The 21,374-nt window shown below is 44.5% G+C and overlaps 1 protein-coding gene across 1 annotated transcript in view; it reads left to right on the top strand.

Annotated features, from left to right (window-relative positions):
* DDRGK1 (DDRGK domain containing 1) overlaps nucleotides 1-21,374 on the top strand; it is a 54,982-nt gene that overhangs the window by 14,178 nt on the left and 19,430 nt on the right. The window contains exons 3-4 of the mRNA XM_075931006.1: nucleotides 11,423-11,529; nucleotides 14,060-14,161. Coding sequence (XP_075787121.1) covers nucleotides 11,423-11,529; nucleotides 14,060-14,161 — 209 coding nt within the window. The remainder of the gene's footprint in view (nucleotides 1-11,422; nucleotides 11,530-14,059; nucleotides 14,162-21,374) is intronic.

Raw genomic sequence — 21,374 nt, 5'->3', positions numbered from 1 at the left:
ACCCGACCGGCCGTGCTGTCCTAATGATATGAAAGTACATTTACACAGCACTTCCTCCAGTGTGTTCGATCTCCTCTCACTAGAGGTCATTTGCCCATCATGGAGGTGCAGCTGCTTCTGTGATGGATTGTGGCCACTGTTCTGTGCCAGCAAGGTCACACTGCTTCTAGGAGAAGAATGAAAATCCCTCTTTCCCTCCCCCTACCCCCAATTGGAAACAAGGAGAAATTAGGAGAGAGGCAGAACGTAGGTAACCAAGTTAAAATGTGGCTGCTTGACAGCTCTGCTCTATTAAAAAGTGCCAAGGGATCTTATGATACAAACTGATTTGGTGCCTTAGCTGTTATGGCTGTTATGAAGATTGCTGCCCCAGCAGACAAAGCGTGGGGTTAATGCTGTCTTAGGGGAAAGAACACAACCTACTAAATCACCAGTTCCAGTACTGATGCGGGCAGAGCCTCCCTCGCTTGAGATTGTACCACCATGGACTAGAGCATGTGGTGTAGTCGTAGGTCAGGGTGGACTGGGCCCCATAATTTCGTTTTACATCTTTAGATAATAACCTTGTTACCTCACTGTGGTCAGGAAAATGCCTGTAAGTAACACCTTTTGTTGCCTGTGCGTGCTAATTGCTGGCTTTTTCTAACCAAATTCCCTTTTTGCTACCCCACACACAGCTAGCTCTACGCAGCCAGTGCAGCTATGGGTGACTGAATTATATTTAGCTGTGTCACATGTGGGAGTTGGGCAAGGTCTGAACTGTTTCTTTTCATGTGCTGGCACAGTTGAAAGACAATGAAATCTACAAGACTTTTGATGCCTGACGCTTGGGCCATTCAGGCCGCCTTCAGAGGAGTCCAATGCAAAGCTTTCAAAGCACAGCTGTTTATGTTAGTTTGCACTTCAGCAGTGGAAGCAGCCATGTCCTCAGCCCTTCTAAACTCTTTTGTGGCTCACCCCAATGTGAAGTTCCCTCTTTAAATTGGCCTCTCTCATTACTTCTTTCTACAGTCTGTATCAAATTAAGATAAGTCCTTTTTTTCCAGTGTGGTCCCTTTTCTCGCCTCTGTCTTGTGCTGTGGGTGTGTATCTGAGCACTGGCGCATGGTGCTAATGCTTCCTGGAGAGAACACAGGCATTGAAAATCATACAGTGGCTGGACTTGCTGCTTTCTTTAGCAAGCTGCCTTTAGATGAGTTGCAGGGCTGTTCAGGCCTCCAGACGTCAGTAGCTGTGTGCTCATCTGTCTGTTTTCTGTTTTGGACTTATGAACAGATGCTCAGATCTGGGTGAGCTGAGCTTTATGCACAGACCCACTGGTCTTGGGACTAGTTCTACGTGGGCCTGGTTCCTGTTGCAGATTAAAGCAGACCTAACTCTGATCTACACCAGCTGTCAAAGTTCCCTTTCCCCCAGTACTTCCTTATGTTGAGAACTGAGAGTGCATTGACATGGGAGTCATTGCAAGTATCAGAGGATCCTTCTGAGGACAGTATCTGATTTGTCCTAGGAGACTGGTACAAAAAGTACCCTAGCACACCTGAGATTTGGGCCTTGTGTAATCGTTGCTTACACATTAGCGGGGAAGAAAGTGGAGTTTTTTTATTTTAAAATTAAATGTCTTTGCTAGAATAAGACACTTTCAAGGGAAGAAGAATGACCCTGTACTTTGGTGACTCTACTGAGTTGCTTTATCACTTCAAGAGTGAAATGTTCCACTGTAGAATAAAGGAAAGGATTGACATGGAAATGATCTTTGATCATCTGGTCTGACTTCTGTATAACATAACCCAGGGAACTTCACTGAAATAACTCCTGTTTGAACTAAAGAATTTGTTTTGTAAGATAATCTTGATTTAAAAATTGCCAGTGACAGTTCACCAGGATTTTTTCCAATGATTCATTACAGTCTCTGTTGTTAAGGCTAAATTTGTCCTGCTTTGCCAGCTGTTGGATCATGCTATAATCTCTCTCTCCTAGAGCCCATTAGCCAATATCTGTTTCCTGTGTAAGTACATAGTGATTTGTGATCGAGTCACCCCATAACCTTCTCTGTGCTAAGCAAAGGAGATTGGGCTCCTTGGAATTTTACTGCAAGGCACAATTTCTAATCCTTTAATTGTTCTTGTGGTTCGTCTCTGAACCTTCTCCAATTTACCATACAGTGCTAGAAAGAGGATTCTTTTTGACGGCTTCTAGTTGTCGTTGCTTGGTTCTTGTGCCTAGCCTGTTGAATTCATATTTTAATCTATGCAGGTGCTTATAAGTAGCTATTGAAATAAGTTAGATAAAGGCTTAATTTTATTTAATGGAACTGTTCTCTAGATATTGTGAGTGGGTGAGGAGGAATAGTTAATAGAAAGAAAGATGGGAAATTATTGGGGGGGGGATGTAAAATACTCACCCTTAGCAAGTGGAGTTAAATCAACATGAAATCTTTCTTGTGGCAGCTTCTTCCTGCGGTTGGGGTGGGGCAGGACATCTGAAGGACTTGCAGATTGGCCCAGAAAACAGGTTTGAAATGTCTAATGCCGACAGCTTCCCCACAGAACCTTGACCCCGGTGTGTAGGCAGGCTCTTTATTCAAGGGTCCCGTGTGGGCTGCGGCAGGCCTGTTAGCCAAGCGTCCCACGCCGCGTCTGCCTGCTGAGTAAATTTTTCAGTGGTTAGTTGATTACTCAAAGAAGGTCGTCTCTTATGAGAGTAACCATGTCTATTAATAACCTGCTCGGGTCCAAATGTTTGGGCAGACTTGTGACAGAGTGATTCTCAAAATGAGTGAACCCTCTGAGCTCAATTGACTTAGAAAGTAGTCTTTGATCAACAGCTGCCAATCCTTCACACCACACTGGTGCTGCTGCTGCAGCAACTAACAATACTAATTGCCAAGATCCACGTGGCGCAGGACAAACAGATGACAGAGCTCTCTCGGGGGTACTTGTAGCCTGTTGAGCATAACACAACAAGATGAGCAACTCCAGGGTACCTTCCTGGGCCAGAATTACAACAGTGAGGATAATGAATACACTTACAGACAGATACTGAATGTTCGGTAGTAAGTTTGGGGTGTAGTAGGGTAGAAAGGAAGGATGGCCCCATGGCTAAGGCACTAGTCTAGAGTTTGGGAGACCGAAGTTTGATTCCATGCTCAGCTATAGACTTCCTGTGTAAAGTTGGGCCAGTCACTGAGCCTTTCTGTGCTTCAGAAAGGGTGAGGGAGGGATGTCCTGTAAGTGTATGAGTTTGCAAGGCTCAGGGTTTCCATGAAAGTGTGTGTGCATGGCTCAGGAATGGCTTTGACTGAAACCAGCTCTTAAGCCTATTCAGTTGATTCAGGTGGAGGTGGCAGTGAAAGGTTGAGCCAGCAAAGGAGTCACCAGAGCTTGGAGCTGATGGCTCCGGCGGAGTCTGGTTTTTAGCATTTAATGGCTTTGCTGAAAGCTTTCCTTCAGACATGAGATTGGGATTGAAGACCCATTTCAAGGACCAGGCTGCCACTCAGAGTAGTGAGGTGTCACTGCTAAAATGCTCAGCAGTGAAGTATTTAACCTCCTGGACACTTTCATTTTCCTTTGGTAAGTGTAGAAAAATATCAGGCTTCCTAGGTGTTTACTCAACCTTTAGGAGGCCTTGATTCCTAGTACTATAGCCATATCCCCCACGAATGCACCTAAAACCATACAGCGCCTTGCACGGTGGGGCGGGACCCTTTGAGTATCACAGCACTAAGACGATCATTCTTGTCTATGCCACAAGACTCTCTGCCCATCTGGAGAGTAATTGCTTCCTTTTAATTGTGAGACAGGCACCTTAAATGAAAGCTGAGCCCTATTGTGCTAGATGTGGTGCAGACATGTAGTGAGAAGCTCTGTTCCCCAAAAAGATGATAATCTAAAGAGGGGAAACAGGTGAGAGAGGTGAAATATCTCTCCCAAGGTTCACAGCATGGCTCACTCCAGTGCCCTAGCCCCCATTCATGGAAAACCACATCAGCATTTTGGGAAGTCTGAGGTCTCCTCTCTGTGCTATTGTTTCTGTGTCTGCAGACTAAGGAAGGCAAAACTCAGTTTGCATTGGGATCTGCCTGGAAGGCTTATCTCTGTGCCCCCCACCTGGAATCAACCCTGCAAAAACTAGGAGAGCCCCCAGAGAAGTGCTGGCACAGCCAGGCATCCCAGCGAACCCCGTACAATCTCGCTTTCAAAATACAGAGACATAGTTGTCCCAATTTAAACATTGCAGATTAAAACATCGTAGTTGAAATGTGGTTCCTTTTATTTACCTCCTGAGACCTGGAACTCAGAATGGTCTGCTTCTCCCAGGAGGCATCAGATACCTATAGCTTGCTGGACTGTGTAGCTGCGTAGTTGCTAACTGCTACAGGAAGAGCACAGAAACGACAACAGATTGTTGGTTTTTTTAAATCAATTTGCTGACCATAAGGCTCATATGTGTAGCATTTTAAATCTGCATCTGTTCGTAATTTTGACATCTGAAACAGTGCCTACATAAAATTCACCTTGACTAATGCCGCGCTCCTCATTTATTTTAAATCCATTATTGTTTGATACTTTTCATTAAATAGAGCATCCTATCTACACCTTCCTAGGATGATGGAATTGATTGTCATTAAACTGGGATGTTCTGTACTGTTTTACTTGCAAGATCAGCCTGTAGTGACTCGCTGACCATTTTAAAATCAACTTTGGATGTTTTTCTGAAAGATTTGTGGTAGGATTGTTTGGGGGTAGGTCTCTGGCCTGTGTAATGTAGGAGATCACGCTAGATGGCCACAGTGGTCTTTTCTGGCCTTGGAATCTGAGTCCTAGAATCCCAGGGCTGGAAAAGACCTCAGGAGTTATTGAGTCCAGCCCCTTGCCTAAAGCAGGACCAACCCAATTCAATCATCCCAGCCAGGGCTTAAAAACCTCTAGGGATGGAGACTCCACCACCTCCCTAGGGAACTCATCCCAGTGCTTCCCCACCCTCCTCGGGAAATAGTTTTTCCTAATATCCATTGCAGACCTCTCCCACTGCAACTTGAGACCATTGCTCCTTGTTCTGCCATCTGTCACTACTGAGTCTCCTTAACTACTAAGTAAGGAATACACCTCGCTTATTCACAATAGTGCCATGCATCCCAGGATACATACATTGTTCCATAAACGTTAATGATGCTTCACAAAGTCATGTGAGATAGGTTACAGGTTGAACCTCTTCAATCCAGCATCCATGGGGCCTGACTGGTTCTGAACCAGAGAATTTTCCATCCCACAGGAGGTAAATACTGTCTAGCAGAATTACCAACACTTCCACTGCTTCCAGGGCTGTTAGAGGATGTTTAGGGGTAAATCAGAGCTAAATAACAGCACAGAACGCTGAGAGCCAGGACTGATGTCCACAAACTTTATGGGATCTTCATGGCTGCACCCATGAAAAGTGGACATCCAGCTAACTAAAATCATTTCGGACTCCAGATGTTTCCGGACCAGAGAGGTTCAGTCTGTACTGTTAGTTCTGTTAATGCATGTAGCCCTTGTCCTATGCTTCTAGGTTAAGAGAAATAAAATACTGTAAAACTTCTTCAATGCACAGTTAAACTTTGTGCTGTGCTTTCCATGACTACCAAATTCTTCATTAGCACACCGCCGGTAAATGGTATACGTTGTGACCTGGATTTGTTATCCTCTTGAAATAGATATCATAGCTGATATTAGTGTTATCAATATATCTGCCGCATTTTTATAGCAACCTCGATTTCCTTTACATCAGTAAACCACGTGGTATGGTTTAGCACTGACCATCTTTGCCCTTGAGACATTTCCAGCGCAGACCTGAGTGAAGGAAGCTAGTTTGTCTTGTTTCTCAGTTGCCCTTATTCAGAAAAGGAATTTCAAGTGGTTCGATGGCTCCTTTAAGAAGTATATGCCCTTTACGTATTGCACTTGATTGTCATGCATGTAGGCTGGTTTCATGGCTGCAGATTAATAGGCCACTGTCTTGTTTGAGTCCTAAAATGGATCACTGATAAATCTTTTCACTTACAAAAAGAAGCTGCTTGCATGACTGTAATGTTATTCATCTTATTACCCACGCCTTTCCATATGGTGGCTTGGTTTGTCCCCATAAGTGGCCACATGTAACAGATTCTGATGTAAGCAGGGTTGGGTGGATTTCAGAAGCCAATTACCTTAGTTGCTTTGGGTTCATTATCATTTTATATTGCAGTAGTTTGGGGAGCCCGTGCCCTGGACCAGGGTCCCATTGTGCTAGGCACTAGACAAATACATAATAAAAAGACCACGGCGCAAAGAGCTGACAGAAATGAGCCTGTGGCGCTGAATTCTGCTTCAGGTTTTACTGGTGTAAAACAGTTTACTTCAGCAGACTTACTGCTGTTTCACCAGTGTAAATTGCATTTGATCCCTGATCTACAGAACCAGAGCCCAGCAGCAAAAGGAATTTGTTAAAAGAATAGGGATGTGAATGACTAGTTGCTCCCCCCTCCCATGAGAAAGTGACAGCGGGGGGCAAAGCAGGGGGAGAAGACTAGGGGGTGCTTCAAAGCCGCAGTGCTGCATAGAGCCTAGGGCCAGACCCCGGGCTCCACGCAGCGTTTCAAAGCAGCAGTGCCACGTGGAGACCTTGGGCTCTGTGGTGCTGCTGCTTTGAAATGCCACAGGGAACACAGGGCCGGGGGGGACTGCTTGAGTCCCCCACTGATCCCATCCTCCCCGCAGTGCTTTCTCCTTTGAAGTGTAGCAACAGCCTTGGAGAGGCGGAAACATCCTTATTGACTAATCGAATAGTCTATACAAATTGCACCAATTATTCGATTAGCTCAATAATCACAATTTTACATCGCTAAAAAGAAATACAAAAAAATGCATCTGAATGCTGATGACTTTATAATGATAAGGTTATTGGCAGGGAAGCAGCATTATCTACAGTTGGTGTAGGTTAAATGCAAAAAGAAAACAAAACCCACACAACTCCAAGCCAAAAACAATCAGGAAACAGTCTTAAAGTTTTGCATGTTCACCTGGGGAAGCTCAAAACTATGACTCCTACATCAGCAGTAACCTCTGTCCCCCGGCACACATACACCTTTCATTGTCTGTGCGTGGCTGAATAGGTCTGCATGGAGTGTTTAAGCTACAGTGGTAATAACTGCGTGACAGCTCAAATGCCATGCTGCATTTAATGTCTGTTCTGCATTTGGGTTAATTATTCGTCAGCTTAAATAATGAAAGCAGTAACTCGGCAAAGCACTTCTGCGTGTACTTAAGTCCTGGTAAGCATGTACTTGGGTATCTTGTTAATTTGAAGCGCTTTGCTGAATCATGAGCCGAACACAGTCTAAAGGGAGATGTGGTGCATTTCTAGCAACTGCACATTCAAGGAAACGCGCTGATGTCTTGAGGAAGTGGGTCTTGTGGGATCCCATCAGACGCTTCATACTGGGTGGGGGAGAGGGGGAGGAAAATGTTAATGGTCAGAGGTCAGTCCCCAACAAGCGTTGAAAGAGCATTGCTAGACTGAGAGCCAGCACTGGTGCAAATCTCCCACATGCAGACAAGCCCCGAGGAATCAATAAGAAATGCTGCTCCGATAACTCTAAGGCCTTGGCTACGCTGGTAGGTTTTGTCGCTAAAAAACACCTTTTGGCGACAAACCAGTGAGAGCTGGTTTAACACTAAGGATGTTAAATATCAGTTAATTTAATAGTTGAGTAGTCGATGGAATTTCCATCGACTAGTCGATAGGCACTTCCGCATTCCTCCTTTGAAACGTGAGGCTCTTGTACATTTCAAAGGAGGAATGCGGAACTCCACGTGCAGCCCGGGACCAACAGGAAGTCCCGCTTAACTTTGGGCTGCACGCAGATGCCAGTTTTGAAATCTACAAGAGTCCCCAGTGGAGGTGCCCTCATGGACCTCAGGGTCAGTGGGGGATTCTCCAGCTGAGTAGAGGTTCTATGCAGCATTTCCCGAGAACCCAGGGTAAGCTGGGGACTCACCAGCTGATCCTGGGTTCTATGGAAATGCCACATGGACACCCGGGATCAGCTGGGGAGTCCCAGGCTTACCTCGGGCTCCACGTGACACTGCTGTTCAAAGGGGCAGCACTGCACAGCTGATTCCAGACTTAGTTGTGCGGTGTTGCCACTTTGAATGCCACCTTGGCGTTTGAAAGCGGCAGCTTCACACAGCTAATCCCGGGATCAGCTGAGCAGCACTGCCTTACGGCCTCCCTGCAGCACTGCTGGTTTGAAGTACCCCCTCTACCCACCCCTCTTTGCTGCCTCTATCAGAGAGGCAGCAAGGGGGGGGGAAATCAGTCAGTCAGCTGTACTATCCGATAAGCATTTGCTTATTGGATAGTTGACTAGTCCTTAACATCCTCAGTCTACACTACAACGCAACATTTTTGTCTGGGAAAAATACCCACTTTTGACGACACAAATTTCATCCCTGCAAAAGACTTCTGTCTTTTCCCCTCTCTTTATTGTTGACACAGAACCAGTGTAGACTGTGGTGTTTGTTTTTGTCATGAGAACTGACTTCTGCCGGTATCCCACAATGCCTACCCTGATGGCTCTGCTCAGTGTTTTGTGATCTCTGCTGCCCTGCGGGCATGCACTCTTCTCCTTTCAGAGCTCCAGGAAGTATCTAACCAATTCAGTGAGCTGCCACCTTTGGGGAACAGAGTAAAGCAATAGAGTAAATGCTCCTGTTCTGCTGCTGCGGGGGTGGCCTGGAGATATGGTTGTGCTGCTCTGACATTCCTCAGCACTGAGAACTCACAGAGATAGGAGGGATTCCCAAGAAGCGCAGGGATCAGTTCTGCCTACCCACTCTGTTTTGTTCTGTCAACAGGGGCGCTAGCCATGTGGCCCAGAAATGTCCTCAGTGGGAGGCAGAAAAACTGGTGTGATCAGTTTTCACTTTCGCGTGTCGACAGCACTTGTTGCCAGTCCTTCCCAGTAGGCATAGCCTAAGCTTTACAGGGCAGGTTCTGTTTTATTCTTCGCTCCTGGAAAGTGCCAGTCGTATATGTGCTGACTCTAACTGTGAACGGGAAGGGTGTAACTCCATGCAGCATTTCTGGGGATGTGTTGCTACCTTTGATATTTCCACATGTCACAGAGTTGAATTATTTTCACTTAGTAAAATTTCAGAAGCTGTGGCTATGTAAAATGTGAGCGAGTCTTGTGCTTTCTGAGCCTGCATAGGAGAAGCAGTGGGGGGAAACCCTACTGAACCTCTGGCTAGGACAATGGTCTCCAACCTTTTTAAGCACAAGGTCACTTTGAATTTAAGTCAGTCCAGGATCTCTCTCAAACCCAAATACCTCTGCCACGCCCCTTCACCAACGTCCCTCCCCTTCGCCGAGGCCCCGCCATCCTCACTCTGTGAAGATGGGGAATAGAAGAGGGGGACAGAGTGACGTCAGTGCCTCCCTGCCTCTGTCTCCCACAACGAGCAGAGGCTCTCTGGGGCAGCTCTGGGCAGGAGCAGCAGTGCAATGCAGGCTGGGGCAGCTGAAGTGCCAGCACTTCACAGCCTCCCAGCCAAACCAGTTAAGATCACCTGTCAGAGACTCCAAGATCTACCAGTAGATCCTCAGCTACTGGTTGGTGACCACTGGACTAGTATGATTTCACTCCTCCTGAAGACTGGTCTGAGAAGTCTACCTTGTGTTTATTTCCTTCCAGAGTGAGTAAGCAGTGGAATAGTTGGAGAACAATTCTAGTACGGAAGGCAGCTACTGTCTGTATTTGTGTGTGTTTCAGTTTGTCAAACAGGCCTCGGGTTACGCATTCAAAACCTAAACCTACCAATGACGGTACCTGATCCCACAGCCACCTAATCACACCCTCTGGCAAATGCCTGAGGTAAATCTGGGCTTTGCCCCACGCCCTAAAGGTCAACTGAAGTGGGCTCTGTCAGACCACGATTTAAATTCCACGTGCAAAAGGGTCTTTCGTAAAAACGCACCGTAACCAAACCCATCACAGTTCATTGTAGTGACTGGCATATTCCAAGCATTCCAAAATCATGAGTTGGGTCCTCAAAGTTGTGAGATTCTATATACCCTCTCCCCTTCCAGCCCTAGAGGCAGGAGACACCGTGGCCACATGGTCTGGGGCTGGTCCCAGACTGTTTGGACATAGCAACGGCACCTCCAGGGCCGGCCCTGGGCAGCCTGGCCACGGTAGCGGTGCCTGCGGGGACGGTCCTGGGCCACAGCACCTCCAGCTTCCAGGACGGCCTGGGGATGCGTGGCCATGGCTGCGGCACCGCCGGGGCTGGCCCAGGACCCCATGGTCGAGGCGCCGCTGAGGAGCCTCAGCCCCACTGCTGCCTCCTCTCCAGTGGCTGCGCGGGGGCAGGAGGGGTGGGACTGAGTTCCTTTCCCCCGCGGGGCACATGCCACAGGTTGGGCATGTCCATTCGGGGGTGGGACCTGGAACTGTCTCGTGGACCAGATCCGGCCTACTGAGGGTCTTTTTCCCACCCCTGCTTTACGCCATGCAGAATCCCAATAACTCTCCTTGAACATCGGGGTCAATCTACTCCTGTGTTGCAAGATTGGGTCCCAGGTTAGGCAGGCGAATGAGTAATAAGATCAAACATGTGGCCTGCAAAGAAACGAGGGGACAGAATATTTTCTGGGGAGAGAGCAGCCTCGTGCAAAGACCGAAGCTCATTGATTACTTGATCAGCAAATATTTAGGTATTGTAAAAATGCATCTCCAATTGCATCTCTAACTTGCACATTGTTCTCATGTTCCACGAGTGCAGAAACAATTGCAAATTGCCAGGTTTGTTTTAGAAGGTCATTTTTGTTTGTGCAATTGCTGTGACTTCACTGTGCAGGCAGGCTATTAAAGATCAAGCACATGATATGCATTGTATAGTCCTTGGAGGGTTTTATATGTTTTCTTTTAAACATCAGACATGGGGAATGGTGGGCAGCATCACAGTGTAAATTACTAAACCTTCTCTAAATGCCCCCTTTTTTAAAAAAAAAATATTGAGATCATATGTTGCAATAGGCTTGAAGGTACCAGGATAACAAAATCCCTACAGCCGGATGTTAAATTGTAAAAGTAAGTGCGTATAACGCATGACTTTGTAGAGATGTAATGAAAATTACATTTCACTGTGGAAAGCAGGATGTTGATGCTGTACAGCTTTTCTTCAAAGGCTCCAGTATAGTTTACCTCTGACTTCACCATACGTTTGCCTGCCTTGTAAAATCGGTTTTGTGGCTTTGGCAGCCCCTTGTGAATGCCTTCTTTCTTTTTTTTATTGAATCTTGTCAGACATTTGGCTGTCTTCTCATCTCTCTTCAGAAGCAGGGAATCCAGCTGTGAGAGCTCTAAATGTTCTTTGTCTCTAATGCATTGTTGCAGAAGAAGAGGATGGAGATGAAGCTGCAGAATTTCAGTTGTCTGGGAAAATTGGAGCAAAGAAACAGAGGAAGCTAGAAGAGAAACAAGCCAGAAAAGCCCAGCGAGAGGTGAGTGTTTGGTACTATACCTAAAGCACAAAGCAAAGGGCAGGTGATAGCTGACCTATAGGAGGCAGGAGGAGTTTGGTCACAACAGCTGGGAATGTCATCAAAAGTGTGTGTGTGGGGAACATTTTGCTTTGGGGGCGTACCCTCCCCATCCAATCGTCTGGGCCTCTGGAAGAGCAGCTGATAGTTGTGATTGTTTATTGTACAACCTGAGTCACACAGCCCCTTAAACATACACCCCCACTGAAATTTGATTAATGTCGCTGTGCAGAAGCATCCCGGCCCCCAGACCTGCTTCAGAGTGTACGGACGTGTCCAGACCCCCACCGTGGTGCCTATCCCTGCAGCACTGCACAAGGATATTTGAGGGCTAGCGGGCTGTTTCCAAAACCGACCAAAAAGGAGCTTAGGGCTTGCCCTTGCTGCCACCTCAAGTTTGCAGTATGATTGAGGGAATGTCTATGCAGTGCTCCATGTTCACCTACAGGGGGGAAGTCCCCTCTCTAACCACCTGCTGTGCTGGTTCTCCATGCACAGACTTTCTCTGTTCACTCCTGGGGGAGTGGATGAGAATTTGGTGACCTAGGCAAGCTCTCTCTTTGCAAAGCCCGTTGACGTTTCTGGGAGCTGAGCATTCAGTCCCTAGGCCAGAATTCAGCAGAGAGCAAAAACCCTAGAAAACAGACATCCCTGTGCTATGAATATCTTCCGTTTCCTAAGCTCTAGTTCTGCATATTGAATTACCAGCTTAACCACTCTGGCATTTTCAGTTGCACGTGTTTAGTTGCCCCTGGACTCCCAGCTGTTAATCAGCAGCAGCAGATCTTCCTAAAGCACATTAGTGGGTGATTCAAGTTTTTATACATTAATTTCTTTTTCCTGTTCTACTTTATTGGCCTGCAGTCTCTGTAACCTGGAGCATGGTTTGCAAAAGCTTGATGTAACTACAACAGACTTTTGTGTAACAGAGAAGTCCCCACAGTACCTGAGTGAATGTAGTAATTAAGTCTGTTGGGCTGAAACTGACCTCTGCACTGGATCCACACACAGCCCCACATAAGCCCTGTGTTAAGAAATAAAGTGGTGCCTGGATTTTACAAGGATTACATTTACGTAGGCTTGCTGTGGTAATAAGCACTATAGATAGCATGCATGGTAGCAAACACTGCATGATTAGGGATAGACTTCCATTCCGATTCTGCCTTCATTTGCTCACAATCATTTTGGGGTTTACTTTCTGTGCTTGACTTCTTATGCAGGATTGGAGCAAAATCAGATCAGTAGATCAGTGATTTTCAGACTGCTAGGATTTCCAAAGTGGTTTCCACCTCCAATTGAATTTTTTTAGCAGTCTGAAAATGAGAAAAGGTTGAAAATCAGAGTTAAATAAAGGGTGGCAGAGGGAGGCAGAAAGATCCTTTGGTCCATTTGAAAACAAGCTGATTTTCTTTTTCCACACAGATAACCGGTCAGCTGTTTTGAGTTAAAATGACACTATTCCAGGTGGCACTTCCTCAGTGAGGATGCATCTCCTGGCTATTGACTTTAAAAACAACAAATTAATTAATTATTTTTTCGGTGGGGAGAAAGGAGGGAAATAATTTTAAAAAAAATCAGTATCAAGATGTTCTAAAATGATAGTCTGAATCATCCATTACAGGACATCCTCGCTATACGTCGCCCTGGCATGTGTCGGCTCTTCGTGAACATCATTAATTGTTGTAGGAACTGTTGTGTTATAAGTCCTCCTATTCCCACTTTTGCATCGCACACAAAAAAAAGACCAGTTCATGAAAGTGAACTGGGGGAAGAATATTCCCCGCTTGACATCATTTTGCTATAAAGCCACATTTTTTGGAACGTATCTTGGACATATAGCAGGGATGCCCTGTGATTTCTCTTCCCCCCGCCCTCCCCCCACCCTTGGAATAATTTGAGGTATTGGCTCTAGTGGTTGGTTATTTTGGAGGAGAGGGATCATCTTGTATTTTTAAGTTAAATTTAGTCTTCCTTAACAATAAGATTTCCATTCTTTATCTAGGAGAGCAATTTATCCATTTGAACTGTAAAATAATTTAAATGTGATTTCATTGTAAATTTAGAGGATGCCATTCAGATTAATAAGAACAAAATTCAAGGTAGATTTAAAACTAATGTTTTTATGATTGCAAAGTTTCGGTTTTTTGGATTTAAAGTGTAGGGAAAAGTAAATGGTTGTCACAGTATACAGTAGCAAAGCTACAAGAATCAGCTAATATGTGCATTCAGTGGAGATGAAAACTTTGACAAAGGAAACTGATATTTTAAATCACCATAAGGATAATTTATAAACTTAGTGGAAATACTAAAATTCTAAACAAACAGAAAACTCTGATGATAAACTAGAAGACCTTCTTTCAAAAAAAAAATCAGTTATGTATTTCTGGATACAAGAGTCCAGGAAACTGGTAAGAGAGAACTGATGCTTTGTGAAGTATGAAACCAGAGATTGAGAGAGAATAATCTATGGCTTTTTAAAAATTATTTTTAGGCTGAAGAAGCAGAGCGTGAGGAACGGAAAAAACTCGAGTCAAAGAGAGAAGAGGAAAGGCAGAAAGAAGAGGAGAGAATACGCCTTGAAGAAGAAAGACAGGTGGGACATGATTGTGTTTGCAGATGGAAATTTTAAAGGAAATTTTGCCGGCTTTATCAGACAAGCCTTTGATGGGTTTTTTGTTTTGTTTTGTTCCGTTATTATTTGTATGATAGTGCCTAGAGATACCAACCAAGAGCAGGATCCTGTTGTGTTAAAAGTTTGACAGACAGAGACAGCCCCTGTTTGTCTATGTAGACAAGGCAAAGGGGAAGTGACTAAACCCCATACTCTCACAGCTGGTCAGTGGCTAGAATGCTCATCTATTGGCTCCTAGTCCAGTTGGCTGTCTGTTACTCCACACTGACTCCCTTTGTGTTAGAACTTTGCCATTGAAGAGTTGTTTGGTTGATTTGCTGTGACATGAATGCTGATTTAGTCACCCAAGGGACCATCAAAAACAGCTTGGTTTTTAGGAGAGTTACTTTAAGAAGCCCTGTCCAATCGTAGTGGGAGCTTTGGGAAGATATTTCCGACTGGTTTCCTATGGGAGGGGGCTGGTTATCAAAAGCCTTCTGAGCCCAGCTTTCACTGTAACTTTAAAACAGTCATGTATAAAGTGAAAGACTCATCAAAGCCGGCGTGCTAGAGCAGTGTTTCTCAACCAGTGGTACGAGTTTCTTAGGGGTACCCAAGAGAAGTCTGGGGGGGTGGGGTGTACGTCAGCACAACTGAAATTTGGAGAAAACTGAATTTTTTTGTTAAGTTTTACAGCGCTTTATTATTTTTGTACTTTTTACACCCAAAAATTTCATCGCCTACCCAGCTACGATTAAGTTGTTTAAACAAATGTATTGCAATGGCGCGCACACATTTTGTGTGTCTGAAAACTGTAGGTACTAAGGTACTTATAATTTTTTTAAAGGGGGAACATACATACATACACACACACACATATATATATATTTTTAAAGGGGTACTTTATAAAAAAAAAAGATTGAGAAACACTGTACTAGGCTGCTGTAGTGCTTTCTGGGGCCATCGCAATGTGAAAACTTACTTTGGAAATCTTTAAAAATGAATGTTGGTGTGCGTAGCAAGAAAGGTTAAGAAAAGCAGGTACTGGGCATACCTCAGAGCCTCTGGGAAAGTGTCCCTTCAGCTAGGAGACTGGAAGGCCAAGCTGTTCATCCTAGATTTCTCTGAGCAGCAAGAACCACTCTGGAGACAGCTAGCGGGGAAGAAGCAGCTTCATATTCTCTTGGGCACATGAGCAAGCTGTACAGAAGCTTTGGGGGATGCAGGCAGGGGTGAGTCGCTGTCAGACGTCATGTAGCAATGCTCATTGCAGTCACACCTACCAATGAAGCCTGAATACCCTCTGGGTGAATCGCCTGGCATACGGGAATGAGGATGCTGATTTGTGTCTGCCTGCTTGCATTAAGTGGGTTTGTTTTAGTTATTCCAAATAGGGATTGTGTCTGCTGATATCCGAAAAGATGAGACCCGTGGCCTTTTCACATTTGGAGGTGAATGCACAGAACAGCGCGTAGGAAGTATTGTAAGCATGCTTGAGAAGACACACTTTACAGAAGGAAACCAACAGAAGATGCCTAACATGCTCTCATTTTTCTGCAGAAACAAAATGTTTCTGGGTCACCCATTGAAAAATTTCTCCCTCACGTCCCAGCTGTTCCGACAAGCTAGTACATCAGTGGAAAGCGTCTGGGCTGTTAGTTTTTTATGAATGGTGAAAGTGTTATCCAGAGCAGCAAGGGTGAGCAGGGATTTGTAAAAAAAAAAGCCAAAACAAAAGTGTTTTGGAAGGGGATATAAAACCTTGTGTTCCAGCTCTGCCTCATGGGGCTCAGGAACGAACATTCCCTGTGAGCAAGTTGCTCCATAATCCCCCACTCCGCAGTTTCTTGCACCTTCCTTGGAAGCAGCTGGTACTGGTCACTGATGGAGACACGATGCTGGACTAGACAGAGCTCTCGTCTGATGCAATATGGCAATTCCTGTGTTAAACAAAACCTTCTGATTTCAAAATCGGTCATCAAACACAACCACCACAGCCAGTGGCTTTCTTCCCAGGAAAGCTATTTGCTCAATATGTGCAAGCTGCCGGAGCACAAGCTTCCTCAGGAAGGGCAGAGAGGGTGGCAAAGGGTATTTTGCAAAGTGATGGTTTCCTTCACTCCCAGTATCAGTGACTTGAACTGGAAGCAGCATGAAAGCTGCGTAGAGTCTACTCAGCCCGTGCTGAGTAGTAGGTATGTGTAGAACTTTCCACCATGATGTTGCTGCATTAGAGGGAAAAGATCAAAGCTGTCTCTGCAAAATTTACTCTATCCCAAATTAGGGATGTAAAAGACCAGTCGACCACCCGATAAGTCTAGGTTTAACCCCGCACCGCACCTTTGCCTTTTAAGTGTCGTAAGAGCCACGCAGCTCTTATAACATTTAAAAGGCGGAGCCGGGATAGCGAACGCGCTCTTCTCTCTCTCCTCCCCGCGTGCGCCCCCCCCCCCCCCAATTGACTAATGGAGTAGTCGATGAAAATTCCATCCACAAGTCGATCAGCTGATTATCTGCAACTTAACTTCCCTATCCCCAAATGAGTACCTTTATTATGGTCAAGTGAATTTGCACAAATGTTATTACTTTTTCATTGTCACTGTTCATGGTCAAGTGGGAGGGAGAAAATGTTTGCGCATGGGCTGGTGTGTTTTCTATGACAGCTTTGCAAGACTGGGGGAAAGGAAGATGAATAAAGACACTCAGGCTCCTGCAAACCCCAGCCTAAATCTAACTATTATGGTTTTAGATGTGTATTATTTGCAACAGTATCTTAGTAGATCCTTTCGTTCCTTCAATAGTCTTGTAACTTTAATGGGGACAACAGGTCTACCCACTAGGCTGTTGTATCAGAGCATCTTACCGTCTTACAAAACACACCCACCGTTTATAAGCAAATGAATTTCATTTTATGAGCAAGAATACGGTAGTCAAGTAAGCATCAAATGCTCCAGACTCATCCACAAGTCCAGCTACTCTGGCCATATGTAGTTCTTGAGTTGAGCTGGACTTCTGTTATAATCACTACTCTTCCTGTTAACTCTTCTTTGAATCTCCAACAGGAAATGGGACCATTCTAGTGCCCTGCCCTTTTTCCCTGAGGACTAGACCTGTAATCAAAAGCTCGTGATTCAGCTAGGGGACAGAGTAGCATGTACAAGGAGGGTCACAGTAACAGGTGTTTAACCTGGTAGTATAGGCGATTGCAAGTTGCTGGCTTCCTCACCAGCCTGAGGAATTTATCACTCACACCAAGTTGGTCTTCAGCTCTTGGTTCTGAGCTCCACTTACTGTCCAGATGGCCATGGACTCTCACAAGGCAAACAAAACTTCCAGATGGGTCTTTCTGCCCAGCAGTGGTGCCTAGGGTATACTGCCTGAGGTCCCCACGTCCCCGAGAGATTGCTGCAGGAAACGGTCTCTTCCCACAGTGCTCCCTCAAGGTACCCGATTGCTTGCCTTTGTAATTGACGACTCCTTTCACAGTTAAGTCTGATAATTGGCCAGGCTACTGGCCCTTAAAGGAACGGGTCTACCCTTTTACAGGGAGAATAAAAGGGAGTTTAAAAATTGGGTATCTGTACACCCCAGTGCACGTGTTGTGCTAACAGAAAGAGACATTCTATGCACAACACTCTCACTTTCAAGTCATCTTACAGACTTGGCCTATTATATCCAAGTATTAATCTGGCTGACTCCTTTCTTTCACAAGGGCCAGGAGAGGCGATGCTGTTTGCAGACCACCCACGCTAGAATGTGCCTTACATGCATTCCTTTTATTTGAAAAAGACAAAAAACCTTAAATTGCTTTCCAGAAACATAATGCCTGGAACCAGATTTTGTGGGCGGCATGCGCACCATTCCTAACCACCTGCTTCCATTAGATGATGGAAAGGCAAATTTATGAAAGATTTATGCAACCAGAGATTGATCAGCGATTAATGTAACATGGGAGGGAAGCCGGTTACAGAGCTTTGTATCTCCAGCTCTGGGTTTTGTTTGATACCGATGCTTTTGTTGCAGAATCATCATCCCCAAAACATAGTGAATTCAGAATTCGGTATTAAGAGTTTGGCTAAGAGATTGTGTTGAGTCTTTCTAATATTCTGATCCTTGTCTCAGATTCATCCAGTAACTCCTGCATTTCAAGGTAGCTCAGCCATTTACTCCTTGGCTGCGTCTAGACTGGCATGATTTTGCGCAAGAGCGACCGCCTGTCTTCACTGGCTGCGAGTATTTGCGCAAGAACACTGACTTTGTAATGTACAAAATAAGTGGTTCTTGCACAAATACTCCGACTCCCACTCAGGGATAAGTCCTCTTGCGCAAGAGGGCCAGTGTAGACAGCCATGTTAATTTCTTGCGCAAGAAAGCCCGATGGCTAAAATGGCCATCGGAGCTTTCTTGTGCAAGAGAGCGTCTACACTGGCACGGATGCTTTTGCACAAAAGCACATGCCAGTATAGACGCCCTGTTGCGCAAATACTTTTAAGGGAAAAACTTTTCCGTTAAAAGTATTTGCGCAAAATCATGCCAGTCTAGACGCAGCCCTAGGGTTTTTGTGTTTCTCTTCTTTCTGATTTCTAAGATGTTTTGGAGCAGTTATGAAGGGAAATAGCAGTGTCATGGATGTGAAAAAGCACTATGTACAAAATATCCCAATAACTGTTTTGTGTAATGTAAGTTCTGAGAAGGCCACTATTTTTTCACATGGAGACTGTCCATGCCATAGGAGCACCATGATCTATATATGCAAGAGAAGTTATTTAAAGACTGCTATCTTACAGATGAGCAGTAAAACTCTGAGTTACCATTAGAATGTCTTTCTTTTTGTGTGTATCTTGTAGAGAGCTGCCAAAAGAGGTTTCCTTTCCACAGGAGTTGACATTTACTTCCTGTAGCGAATGCTGGGTTTTTCTGTTTGCCTGGAGAAGCTGGTTACACCCAAAACAAACCGCTAGATTCTCTCCAGTGATCCAGACAGATGGAAAATTTGTCAAAAGTTTAGGGTGATTCTTGATTGGGTTACTATAGATAAAATGCCCAGTTACAATTTAAAACATCCAATAATTGGATTTACTTTGAAAAGCATCTGTAACCAAGTGTTTCCTTAAATCTCATCCTATCTGTTAACACACTACTATGACCAGAGGCCAGCAGCCAGAAGGAGAGCCCTAGGACAGCCAGAAACCTGACTTCCCCACGTCCAGCAAACTCCCTCCAGAGTCCAGTGGCACCTTAGAGACTAACATACTATATATATATATTGAGCTTTCCTGGGCAAAATCCACTTCTTCAGATGAGATGATCAGCAGTTTAATGAACATTGTCCTTAAGATTGTCAATGAAATCCTAGAATCGCTCTGGCTTCCTTTTCTAAGCAGGTGGATAAATGCTGTCCAGTCTTCTTCACAGCATTGCATAAAGTTTAGCTGTAAATGGAAACTACTCTTTTGCAAGAATCATGGGCACTAAAATCTCAAACTTTATGAGAAAATGAGATCATTGGTGCTATTTTAAATGTATTTATATAAAAAAAAATGAAATGTGGTTGTCCCTCGGCTGCAGTGTTGCAAACTAGCAAATATATTTTTAAATTTTATAAGTTTCCTTTCCAGCGTTCTGATGACCTGATTGGCTGCATATGTGGAGAAACTCCTTTATGATTGGTATTGGCTTCAGCGGTGCCTTACCCTGGGGATTTCCCTTTCTACTCTTGGAGTTTTTTGGTGGTGAAATGGTTTACCAACCGACACCTTATCAATGAGAACGAACTTCCTCTGATGTTGCAAAACAGCACCCTTTGAGCAATCTGCAAAGCTTTAGTACAAAGAGCTTATGTTTCTGTGCACAGGGATTTTGTATCTTTCGCTCCCTATAGCACAACAAATCTACTTTGAAATATTGCATACAATCTGTGTAATTGATGTAACCCCGTGCCTGTCCTGTAACAAAGTATTCTACTGGGACAGGATGTGTGTTGCATGAAACCTGGCTTGCTGTAATATAAAAAGGAACCCATATTTGCCCCTCTTCCACTGAGCTACTTTTAATTGTGTAATTAAAAATGTGCCACTGCAGCATTGGGGCGTTAATGTTGGAGCTGTAAATCATTAACCATGCCCATCTTGCACAGACAAGGCTGTAGTCAAAATTTCTGGGTGCCTAAAGTTAGACTTCTAATGTCATATTTCCGCACCTAAATAAAAATGGCCTGATTTCCACTACCACCCTCATTTGCAGCTGTTCCCACTGACTCACTGGAGTTTTTGGCTGCTCTGTGCTTCTGAAAATCGGGCCACTTAGACTTACTTGCCTAATTGGTATTTAAAAACCTAATTTTTAAGCACTGCCTTTGAAAGTTTTAGTCTGTATCTTTATCCTGTGTAGTGATATCTGGAAACCACTTAAACTTTGCTTCATTTTGTCAGACACACACACTCACTCACTCACTCACACTCACACACACACACACACACACACACACACTCTCTCTCTCTCTCTTGGATGCTCACTAGCTAAGATTGCAATGCAGTTTCAGTTTGTGGCTGTTTTCATAATGTCTGAAAATGTCCCAGACTTGGATGGCACTAAGGTAAATTATTTGGAAAAGTTGAACAAAATTCCTTTTGAGCATTTCCCATTTATAGAGGTTGAGCGAGTTTAAAAACAATCGGTGCTGTGCATAAGCCGTGAAAATGTGACATACAGAGGAACTCTACTTGGGTTTCAAAAATATTTCTGTGGGGTTTGCCTGACTCCTAAGTAGTGCTTCCTATTGAAGTCTAAAGTTACTTTTAATAGTATATTTTGGTATCTAAATAAAAATGCTCTGAGCGTCTAAACCTCTCCCTTTCCCCCAAATTTCAACTTCTCTCTTCCATCTTGCAAATTCTGTACCATCAGAGTGATAAGACAGGATGAAGATTGGTAATACCTAGTTCTTTTCATCCATAGATCTTGGTGCTTTACAAATGAGATCAGTAACATATTCTTGTTTTACAGTTGGGGAAACTGAGGCAGGGTGACATGGTTTGTTTGATGTCTCTTAGCAGATCAGAGGCAGGAATTGAACCCAGGTCTACCAAATCGTAGTCCAGTGCTTCAAACACTTGATCGTGTTGGCTTGTGGCTTCATTTCAGTATAAATGCTTTGCTGAATAAGGACCTAGCGATGAAAGGAAGAGGTGTGGTT

Source organism: Pelodiscus sinensis, chromosome 5 (assembly GCF_049634645.1).
Source record: "Pelodiscus sinensis isolate JC-2024 chromosome 5, ASM4963464v1, whole genome shotgun sequence".
Classification (NCBI taxonomy): domain Eukaryota; kingdom Metazoa; phylum Chordata; order Testudines; family Trionychidae; genus Pelodiscus; species Pelodiscus sinensis.
The sequence above is the reverse complement of the archived record's forward strand: the minus strand, read 5'-3'. Positions and strand labels throughout refer to the sequence as shown.